At 46.7% G+C, this 12109-nt stretch overlaps 1 protein-coding gene across 1 annotated transcript in view; it reads left to right on the top strand.

Moving 5' to 3' along the window:
• Positions 1-336: 336 nt before the first annotated feature.
• The window catches only part of LOC128703727 (FMRFamide neuropeptides-like), a 55315-nt gene continuing 43542 nt past the window's right edge, over positions 337-12109 (top strand). Inside the window, exons 1-3 of the mRNA XM_070101397.1 lie at positions 337-419; positions 6516-7071; positions 7589-7689. Of these exons, the coding sequence (XP_069957498.1) occupies positions 337-419; positions 6516-7071; positions 7589-7689 (740 nt within the window). The remainder of the gene's footprint in view (positions 420-6515; positions 7072-7588; positions 7690-12109) is intronic.

Here is a 12109-nt window from a genome sequence, read left to right as displayed (position 1 = left end):
CAATGTGCCACTTGGTGACGGGCACTGTCATGGTCAATGTGCCACTTGGTGACGGGCTCTGTCATGGTCAATGTGCCACTTGGTGACGGGCACTGTCATGGTCAATGTGCCACTTGGTGACGGGCACTGTGCCACTTGGTGACGGGCACTGTCATGGTCAATGTGCCACTTGGTGACGGGCACTGTCATGGTCATGGTCAATGTGCCATGGTCAATGTGCCACTTGGTGACGGGCGCTGTCATGGTCAATGTGCCACTGTCATGGTCAATGTGCCACTTGGTGACGGGCACTGTCATGGTCAATGTGCCACTTGGTGACGGGCACTGTCATGGTCAATGTGCCACTTGGTGACGGGCACTGGCATGGTGTGCCACTTGGTGACGGGCACTGGCATGGTCAATGTGCCACTTGGTGACGGGCACTGGCATGGTCAATGTGCCACTTGGTGACGGGCACTGATGGTCAATGTGCCACTTGGTGACGGGCACTGTCATGGTCAATGTGCCACTTGGTGACGGGCACTGTCATGGTCAATGTGCCACTTGGTGACGGGCACTGTCATGGTCAATGTGCCACTTGGTGACGGGCACTGTCATGGTCAATGTGCCACTTGGTGACGGGCACTGGCATGGTCAATGTGCCACTTGGTGACGGGCACTGTCATGGTCAATGTGCCACTTGGTGACGGGCACTGTCATGGTCAATGTGCCACTTGGTGACGGGCACTGGCATGGTCAATGTGCCACTTGGTGACGGGCACTGTCATGGTCAATGTGCCACTTGGTGACGGGCACTGTCATGGTCAATGTGCCACTTGGTGACGGGCACTGTCATGGTCAATGTGCCACTTGGTGACGGGCACTGGCATGGTCAATGTGCCACTTGGTGACGGGCACTGTCATGGTCAATGTGCCACTTGGTGACGGGCACTGTCATGGTCAATGTGCCACTTGGTGACGGGCACTGTCATGGTCAATGTGCCACTTGGTGACGGGCACTGTCATGGTCAATGTGCCACTTGGTGACGGGCACTGTCATGGTCAATGTGCCACTTGGTGACGGGCACTGTCATGGTCAATGTGCCACTTGGTGACGGGCACTGTCATGGTCAATGTGCCACTTGGTGACGGGCACTGTCATGGTCAATGTGCCACTTGGTGACGGGCACTGTCATGGTCAATGTGCCACTTGGTGACGGGCACTGTCATGGTCAATGTGCCACTTGGTGACGGGCACTGTCATGGTCAATGTGCCACTTGGTGACGGGCACTGTCATGGTCAATGTGCCACTTGGTGACGGGCACTGTCATGGTCAATGTGCCACTTGGTGACGGGCACTGTCATGGTCAATGTGCCACTTGGTGACGGGCACTGTCATGGTCAATGTGCCACTTGGTGACGGGCACTGTCATGGTCAATGTGCCACTTGGTGACGGGCACTGTCATGGTCAATGTGCCACTTGGTGACGGGCACTGTCATGGTCAATGTGCCACTTGGTGACGGGCACTGTCATGGTCAATGTGCCACTTGGTGACGGGCACTGTCATGGTCAATGTGCCACTTGGTGACGGGCACTGTCATGGTCAATGTGCCACTTGGTGACGGGCACTGTCATGGTCAATGTGCCACTTGGTGACGGGCACTGTCATGGTCAATGTGCCACTTGGTGACGGGCACTGTCATGGTCAATGTGCCACTTGGTGACGGGCACTGGCATGGTCAATGTGCCACTTGGTGACGGGCACTGGCATGGTCAATGTGCCACTTGGTGACGGGCACTGTCATGGTCAATGTGCCACTTGGTGACGGGCACTGTCATGGTCAATGTGCCACTTGGTGACGGGCACTGTCATGGTCAATGTGCCACTTGGTGACGGGCACTGTCATGGTCAATGTGCCACTTGGTGACGGGCACTGTCATGGTCAATGTGCCACTTGGTGACGGGCACTGTCATGGTCAATGTGCCACTTGGTGACGGGCACTGTCATGGTCAATGTGCCACTTGGTGACGGGCACTGTCATGGTCAATGTGCCACTTGGTGACGGGCACTGTCATGGTCAATGTGCCACTTGGTGACGGGCGCTGTCATGGTCAATGTGCCACTTGGTGACGGGCGCTGTCATGGTCAATGTGCCACTTGGTGACGGGCACTGTCATGGTCAATGTGCCACTTGGTGACGGGCACTGTCATGGTCAATGTGCCACTTGGTGACGGGCGCTGTCATGGTCAATGTGCCACTTGGTGACGGGCACTGGCATGGTCAATGTGCCACTTGGTGACGGGCACTGTCATGGTCAATGTGCCACTTGGTGACGGGCACTGGCATGGTCAATGTGCCACTTGGTGACGGGCACTGGCATGGTCAATGTGCCACTTGGTGACGGGCACTGGCATGGTCAATGTGCCACTTGGTGACGGGCACTGTCATGGTCAATGTGCCACTTGGTGACGGGCACTGTCATGGTCAATGTGCCACTTGGTGACGGGCACTGTCATGGTCAATGTGCCACTTGGTGACGGGCACTGTCATGGTCAATGTGCCACTTGGTGACGGGCACTGTCATGGTCAATGTGCCACTTGGTGACGGGCACTGTCATGGTCAATGTGCCACTTGGTGACGGGCGCTGTCATGGTCAATGTGCCACTTGGTGACGGGCACTGTCATGGTCAATGTGCCACTTGGTGACGGGCACTGGCATGGTCAATGTGCCACTTGGTGACGGGCACTGTCATGGTCAATGTGCCACTTGGTGACGGGCACTGTCATGGTCAATGTGCCACTTGGTGACGGGCACTGTCATGGTCAATGTGCCACTTGGTGACGGGCACTGTCATGGTCAATGTGCCACTTGGTGACGGGCACTGTCATGGTCAATGTGCCACTTGGTGACGGGCACTGTCATGGTCAATGTGCCACTTGGTGACGGGCGCTGTCATGGTCAATGTGCCACTTGGTGACGGGCACTGTCATGGTCAATGTGCCACTTGGTGACGGGCACTGGCATGGTTAATGTGCCACTTGGTGACGGGCACTGTCATGGTCAATGTGCCACTTGGTGACGGGCACTGTCATGGTCAATGTGCCACTTGGTGACGGGCGCTGTCATGGTCAATGTGCCACTTGGTGACGGGCACTGTCATGGTCAATGTGCCACTTGGTGACGGGCACTGGCATGGTCAATGTGCCACTTGGTGACGGGCACTGTCATGGTCAATGTGCCACTTGGTGACGGGCACTGTCATGGTCAATGTGCCACTTGGTGACGGGCACTGTCATGGTCAATGTGCCACTTGGTGACGGGCACTGTCATGGTCAATGTGCCACTTGGTGACGGGCGCTGTCATGGTCAATGTGCCACTTGGTGACGGGCACTGTCATGGTCAATGTGCCACTTGGTGACGGGCACTGTCATGGTCAATGTGCCACTTGGTGACGGGCACTGTCATGGTCAATGTGCCACTTGGTGACGGGCACTGTCATGGTCAATGTGCCACTTGGTGACGGGCACTGTCATGGTCAATGTGCCACTTGGTGACGGGCACTGTCATGGTCAATGTGCCACTTGGTGACGGGCACTGTCATGGTCAATGTGCCACTTGGTGACGGGCACTGTCATGGTCAATGTGCCACTTGGTGACGGGCACTGTCATGGTCAATGTGCCACTTGGTGACGGGCACTGTCATGGTCAATGTGCCACTTGGTGACGGGCACTGTCATGGTCAATGTGCCACTTGGTGACGGGCACTGTCATGGTCAATGTGCCACTTGGTGACGGGCACTGTCATGGTCAATGTGCCACTTGGTGACGGGCACTGTCATGGTCAATGTGCCACTTGGTGACGGGCACTGTCATGGTCAATGTGCCACTTGGTGACGGGCACTGGCATGGTCAATGTGCCACTTGGTGACGGGCACTGGCATGGTCAATGTGCCACTTGGTGACGGGCACTGTCATGGTCAATGTGCCACTTGGTGACGGGCACTGTCATGGTCAATGTGCCACTTGGTGACGGGCACTGGCATGGTCAATGTGCCACTTGGTGACGGGCACTGTCATGGTCAATGTGCCACTTGGTGACGGGCGCTGTCATGGTCAATGTGCCACTTGGTGACGGGCACTGTCATGGTCAATGTGCCACTTGGTGACGGGCACTGGCATGGTCAATGTGCCACTTGGTGACGGGCACTGTCATGGTCAATGTGCCACTTGGTGACGGGCGCTGTCATGGTCAATGTGCCACTTGGTGACGGGCGCTGTCATGGTCAATGTGCCACTTGGTGACGGGCACTGGCATGGTCAATGTGCCACTTGGTGACGGGCACTGGCATGGTCAATGTGCCACTTGGTGACGGGCACTGGCATGGTCAATGTGCCACTTGGTGACGGGCACTGGCATGGTCAATGTGCCACTTGGTGACGGGCACTGTCATGGTCAATGTGCCACTTGGTGACGGGCACTGTCATGGTCAATGTGCCACTTGGTGACGGGCACTGGCATGGTCAATGTGCCACTTGGTGACGGGCACTGGCATGGTCAATGTGCCACTTGGTGACGGGCACTGGCATGGTCAATGTGCCACTTGGTGACGGGCACTGTCATGGTCAATGTGCCACTTGGTGACGGGCACTGGCATGGTCAATGTGCCACTTGGTGACGGGCACTGGCATGGTCAATGTGCCACTTGGTGACGGGCACTGTCATGGTCAATGTGCCACTTGGTGACGGGCGCTGTCATGGTCAATGTGCCACTTGGTGACGGGCACTGTCATGGTCAATGTGCCACTTGGTGACGGGCACTGTCATGGTCAATGTGCCACTTGGTGACGGGCACTGTCATGGTCAATGTGCCACTTGGTGACGGGCACTGTCATGGTCAATGTGCCACTTGGTGACGGGCACTGTCATGGTCAATGTGCCACTTGGTGACGGGCACTGTCATGGTCAATGTGCCACTTGGTGACGGGCACTGTCATGGTCAATGTGCCACTTGGTGACGGGCGCTGTCATGGTCAATGTGCCACTTGGTGACGGGCGCTGTCATGGTCAATGTGCCACTTGGTGACGGGCACTGTCATGGTCAATGTGCCACTTGGTGACGGGCACTGTCATGGTCAATGTGCCACTTGGTGACGGGCGCTGTCATGGTCAATGTGCCACTTGGTGACGGGCACTGTCATGGTCAATGTGCCACTTGGTGACGGGCACTGTCATGGTCAATGTGCCACTTGGTGACGGGCACTGTCATGGTCAATGTGCCACTTGGTGACGGGCACTGTCATGGTCAATGTGCCACTTGGTGACGGGCACTGGCATGGTCAATGTGCCACTTGGTGACGGGCACTGGCATGGTCAATGTGCCACTTGGTGACGGGCACTGTCATGGTCAATGTGCCACTTGGTGACGGGCACTGGCATGGTCAATGTGCCACTTGGTGACGGGCACTGGCATGGTCAATGTGCCACTTGGTGACGGGCACTGTCATGGTCAATGTGCCACTTGGTGACGGGCACTGGCATGGTCAATGTGCCACTTGGTGACGGGCACTGTCATGGTCAATGTGCCACTTGGTGACGGGCACTGGCATGGTCAATGTGCCACTTGGTGACGGGCACTGGCATGGTCAATGTGCCACTTGGTGACGGGCACTGGCATGGTCAATGTGCCACTTGGTGACGGGCACTGGCATGGTCAATGTGCCACTTGGTGACGGGCGCTGTCATGGTCAATGAACTAATCGTTGGAAGTGCACAACGCCAGGTATTTCTTTCTCATTGTCTCTGAATTTTCATTACAACCGTGTCTGACTACTTAGAAAATCCGCATAAACCTTCGTCATCCTGATTATTCTCACTACGTTTATGTTTCTCACTCAGTTTAATCAAAATATTTATGTAGATGTAATTGCATGTAGTGATAATTTAGGGAAAAGTGTATATACGGGAGAGAGCATTCAAATATTTGTAGGAATTAATACAGGACAAAGTATATCTTGGAGAGGACTGGAATAATTTTCAACTTGGTAATTTTTGTTTTCATCCACAGATTCAATAACTTATTTTAATAATCATTCTATTCACTTTTAATTATCTATTTTTTTCTTTTTCTTCTCCGTATCTGGTAGCAATAATGTGGAGAACAAAAGAGGCCGCAATTTCCTCAGGTCAGTTGAGATTAAAAATCGTTTACTCCAAATTTCTGTTCGGATTTTTTGACTTCTAATTTTTAATATAAACATTTTACTTAATTATGGAATCTAAATTTTCAAAATATGAAAGCGTTGAATATATTAACTTCAATTTTTATCTTATTGTGACTAGAATATATAATAGGAAAGAGCAACTAATAAATGAAATTAAACTTTACATAAACTTTTTAATTAAATTTGCAAATTCACTGGAAATATATTACCGAACCATTGCAAGTAAAATAACGAAAACTCTTAAAAACCAAGCACACCACATAATCACAAAATGTATAATTAAACTAACATTTCCGTGCTGCCAGATTCGGACGCAGTGACTACGACGACTACCACAACAATGGCAACGAGGAACTCACTGACATGATTGAGAAGCGAAGTCGCAACTTCCTACGTTTCGGTCGTGATCCTTCACGCGATTTCCTGAGGTTCGGTCGCTCCGTCGACTGTCAGCTCAGTTCCCTGTCACACGATGGCTGCGGCGTGAAATCCAAGTCCCTGGAAACTACATCTGAACCCTCAACCACACAAGTACAGAGAAACGTGTCATCGTCCCACAATAATTCCTCAGAATCAGGGAAGATAACTTCTCAGCGCTGGAAGAGAGCTGTTCCAGGTGTATATGTATCACTACCTTATTACAGCCCCTCCGCCTGGGCCAGAGATATCAGCCCAGATGATGAAATGATTAACGAATTCTCTTCTGAGGATACAAAGGACGTAAACAAACGTGGGTATAGCCGAGGCTTTTTGCGCTTCGGCCGCAACCGCAACTTTCTGAGATTCGGCAAACGTGATGGATTTGTCGGACACCCAGCATCATCCTCTGAAACCAGCGAGTCAGTGCTGGATGTTAGACCTGTGAGAGCTTCCCTGAGAAATTTTATTAGATTCGGTTGAAATGGAAGATGAAATCCGACGTCACCATAACTTGTGACATTTATTACTGGCATGTGACGTTGTTAACCCATTATTATTCTCAGTATAATAGCCATTCCTTGAAAACTGCCACATGTGTTTGGATAATTATTTTTTTCTCTTCTTCATTATCATTCGTAGGCATCGATATATACAAAAAGGAAAGAAAAATTCTGGTTCAAGAAATAAATATCTGTACGTAAAACTATGTGATTCTAATATCAAATTGTAACCCAAAAATGTTAATAATGTTTAAGAAGCCAGCAGCACTGTACATACAAAAACCGAGTCTCATATATGGTGATTTCGCATGTATACATTTTTAAATCTGATTTACATAATAGGAGAAAAATTATTTTATTAATCATATAGGTATGACATTGTAACACTGCTCCTTTTAGATTTTGATTTATAACTAAGTGTAAATTTATTGATATGTCTCGAATTGTAAATTGTTTAGTTCAAATTGGGAGGGTTCAGCATCCCTATCAGACCCTCTAGAGTTTTTGATAAGGCTGGTTCTTCCTTATGGAAATGTAAAGATAAAAAATCAATGATAAGGTAATAAGATTTTGAATTTTATTAATATGTAATACTAATAAAGACTATATAGCACTTAAACGTGAAATTAATCCTACATGAAGCAAAGAAATGAAAAATGAAATATATGAATAATTAGTGACAAGTTAGTATGTACACAGTTATGTAGTGGAGAATGGTGCCGTGCTGATGTTCTGGGCATGTAGCTCAGTCATGGTTTGGAACGCTGAGACGTTGTTGATGACGATGGTGGGGGAGGATTGTTACAAGTGGACGTCACTGTTGACACACTGAGTAGACAGTGGTCCTAACACGAGTAGAGATTCTGACGAACAGAGGTACTGTGATCCTCTGACCACCATAACACTTGTGAAGCAGTTGAGTCGCTAGAAGAGAACTACCATGAAAGGTTGGTGAGGTGATAACTGGGGAACGGCTGTTAGAATGGTGTAGCAGATTGCGAGTCACTTACAAGTGGAAGGGGACCAGTGTAAGTACAAGTGCAGGATTGAATGAAAAATCTGTTTAAGATCAGTGCTGCCCCACTTATCTCACCTGTGTCGGATGACCCGAGCCGACAATCAAGGCTAGATGTCAATGGGTTTTGTGCCTTGTGCCATGCCTTTGTGTTATGTAGCCGCTATCAAGGACAAATTTCAGAAGAGGGCACACTATCGAAGGCATACTATCGAAGATACGGTACTATGTTCCACAGTCAGCCCTCCTGGCCCTATATCACTCACTTATTTACCCCTATCTCACCTATGGAATTTGTGCATGGGGCTCAACAACAAACCATCTAAGACCATTAATTACCCAACAAAATGCTGCAGTCAGAATGATAAATTCCCACTACATGCAGCACACTCCACCAATATTCAAGACTAAACCTACTCACAATACAAAACATCCATACTTATTATTGTACCTACTACATACACAGAACACTTAACTCTGATATAAACCCTCCCCTCAGAAGTCTCCTTACCAACCTCAACAGAACACATGACCATAACACAAGACACAGATCACTGACGTTCGTGTCCATCTCACACTATGCAAAAACTCAATGCACATAAGGGGGCCCTCGTCCAAAAAAATGTAGCTTTTTTGTTTACCGTCCGATTTCCTTCAGTTTTGGTGCACAAGACAAAGTGTTTTCACTCTTTCTTGAAAATATTTATCAAAAATATACCTCAAACGACAACTGAGAAAAGACTGAAAAAGGACTGATTTGCTGAAAATGCCCTTGAGGGGCGATTTATTCCTATATGGGAAGACATAAGGTTGTTTGGACACTTGGTGCCGAGAGAGCAATGCTTATACGAAGTTTACCCAACGCCTTTCCTCTAAATAACTTATCTTTATTTCACAAAAAAATAAAGTTTGTTAGTTCCTGGAATGTTGCAAAAAAATCTGCCCTTTCCTCCCACATAACTCCGAAAGTATTTAGAATATTTCCAAAAATAGCTTGGAGAAAATTAGAGAAATCATTATTCTACAATTTATTTGATTATTATTCCATTTAATTAAGTAATAAAGGCAGAAATAGATACCTTAGGTGAATAAGTTACTTCCGAGATATCGGCCGGGAGCCGGCCGGCCCACCGTCTCAAAAAAAAAAGAAATTTCGCGAAAATCGCGTTTGTTTGGGTGCATTTCTTAGTAAACTGATGTTCTAGTGCAGTTATCCTCTTCAAAACATCGTTTTCTCTTACTCAGAGACCAAAGAATACGACATGGAGAGCAGTAACTCATTTATATCGAAATATTCCCGATAATCTCTCGCCATATTACGGCCTATTTTTTTTCAGTTTAGAGTATATAACATGTTTGTATGTTATTTAGAGTGTTTATTATATCATATTAGATCAATTCTGATAGATAAATAAGCCGTGGAGTTTATATATAAGCTGATATAAGCGTAATAATGAAGTGATTTCTCCTGGCTCTCTCGGGAGCGGGAACACTGCCGAGCATTCCCATGTGGTTCCTGTTTGTCTCTAAGTCTACGGATAAGCTCCGCCTTCTGTTTTATGATGCCAAATAGTCAGTTATTATATTAAGTAAGTAAGTTTATTCAGGTATACACAAATACAGTTACATAGAATTATCATACATAGCAGCATATGTGTAGTGAACCTGGGATAACCCAAAAAAGTCAGACAGAGTGACTTATTTCCATTGGGGTCCTTTTACCTTATTATAATATAAAGGTTATAATATTTTCTTATTATTCTACAATGAAGATAACATCTTATTATCATACTAAAAAGACTATCTACTACACCAAGGTCATTAAGACTATCTACAATACGAGGGTCATTACTAGGAATAAGGTAAAATTTACACGTATGTTAGCTAAAAAATAGAAAATCATTCCCCTCCCTTTCTGTAGCTACATTCATCAGACACCTTTTGGCAGTCTTCTTGAACTGGTTCATGCTATGACTGGCTTTGACATGTGCGGGTAGTCTGTTCCATTCCTTTATTGCTGTACAATAAAAGGTGTTTGAAGCCTGGCCACTGACTGTGGGTACTACAAAGTTGTGCTCTCTCCCCCTAGTACTATGATTGCTTTGGTTCCCAACCTTGACAAAATTGACAGCAAGATATTCTGGACATTGTTTGTGAGCAATTTTATAAACATGATTTAGCTTCAGTTGTTTTACTCTGTCTTCAACATTCAGCATATCCAACTGCTGTAATTCATCCTGGCCTACATGTTCTCTTGGTCCCAGCCCCAGGATGAATCTTACGATTTTGTTCTGGGTGATTTGCAGTCTATCTTTCAGTTTTTTTGTCAAGGCAGAGTACCAAGAAGAGCAAGTGTAATCCATATGGCATTGTATAAGGGCTAGACAATAGGGTCCTGCGAGCCTCAGTAGGTAGACACTGTGCTTGTCTGTGCATTCGCTTTCTTTACTACACTGTTCCCTATCAATTCTCCTGACATGCATGGGTCAAAGAGGATTCCTAAATATTTTACTGATGAAACCAAAGTGATGGGCTCCCCATTACATTGAACATTAAAATTATTTACCCTTCTCAGTTTATGTTTCGTGCCAAAGAGAATGGCTTCAGTTTTCCCTAGGTGTAATGATAGTTTGTTGTCTACTAACCATTTGCTGCAGGACTCCAGTTCCAGTGTTAAAACATTAGCAATATCTTGTGGGTCTTTACCTGACACTAACAGAGCACTGTCATCTGCATACAGTAGGAGTTTGCACTTGACACTGATAGGCATATCATTGACATAACATAAGAATAATAAGGGACCCAGAATACTACCTTGGGGAACTCCACATGTTATCGGCAGGGGTTCTGATTCTGTTTTGTTGATTTTGACTATTTGTCTCCTGTTGCTAAGGTAGGACTTAAACCAGTCTACAGAACCTATACCGATAGCTTGAAGTTTATTACATAATATATTGTGGTTGACAGTATCGAAGGTCTTTTGCAGGTCTAAGGTTACCATACCTATGAGGTTCCCCTTTGACATTTCAGTTCTCAGGTAATCCATCAGATTAATAAGGGAGGTGTCGGTTGAGTAGGATCTTCTAAAGCCCGATTGATAGCTATGGAGAATGTTGTTGCCATTAAGGTACTTAACTACTTGAGAATACACCGCCCTCTCTAGAATTTTAGATATTATACTGAGTATACTAACAGGCCTATAGTTGCTTACATCAGACCTACTATTTTTCTTGAAGACAGGAGTAACTCTGGCCTCCTTGAACCCCTCCGGTACGGTATTAGTGGTGATTGATAGATTTATTATGTGAGCAATAAGGATTGACAGTTCAGAAGCACCATCTTTTAGGAACTTAGACGGGATGTTATCAGGGCCTGTGCTCTTAGTTGGGTTTAACCTGCTTAGTTCTTTTTGAATAAAGTCATGAGATACACTTACTAGATGACAACTGTTTGGGGTTACTCCTTTATTGGTATAGTATGTTTGAAATTTATCAGAGTCTGTGTTAAAGGTATTTGATGCAGCTGGTAGTTTACTTACTAGTGTTGATGCAACAGATGTGTAGTATGAATTAAAGCAATTTGCCACCTTAGATGTTTCGTGGCATACCTCATTATTAGAAAGAATATTGCAAGAAAAAGCGATAAAAAACAAGGAAATATTTCCAAAATATATATGGGCTGTGAGCAGACTCGCTACCAATATCACAGTCACAATACCTGATATAAATGACTAATTTCTTGTAGAAACGTCGTAGAACATTGATTCTGGTACCATTGTGTTGCCAAAGAGTTAAGCTATTTTTCGGTATATATAACTCAACTTCCATAATTTTTCGATTTTTGGTTGAGCGCGCGCGGAAATTGCACGAATCCCCCCTAAAAGGCCCAAAAATCTGGAATTCATTACCTGTGAATATAAAAAACAGTGTTTATAAATTCAAGTCTCTTAAAAACCACTTACTCA

The sequence above is a fragment of the Cherax quadricarinatus genome, chromosome 76 (assembly GCF_038502225.1).
Source record: "Cherax quadricarinatus isolate ZL_2023a chromosome 76, ASM3850222v1, whole genome shotgun sequence".
In the NCBI taxonomy this organism is placed as follows: domain Eukaryota; kingdom Metazoa; phylum Arthropoda; class Malacostraca; order Decapoda; family Parastacidae; genus Cherax; species Cherax quadricarinatus.
The sequence above is the reverse complement of the archived record's forward strand: the minus strand, read 5'-3'. Positions and strand labels throughout refer to the sequence as shown.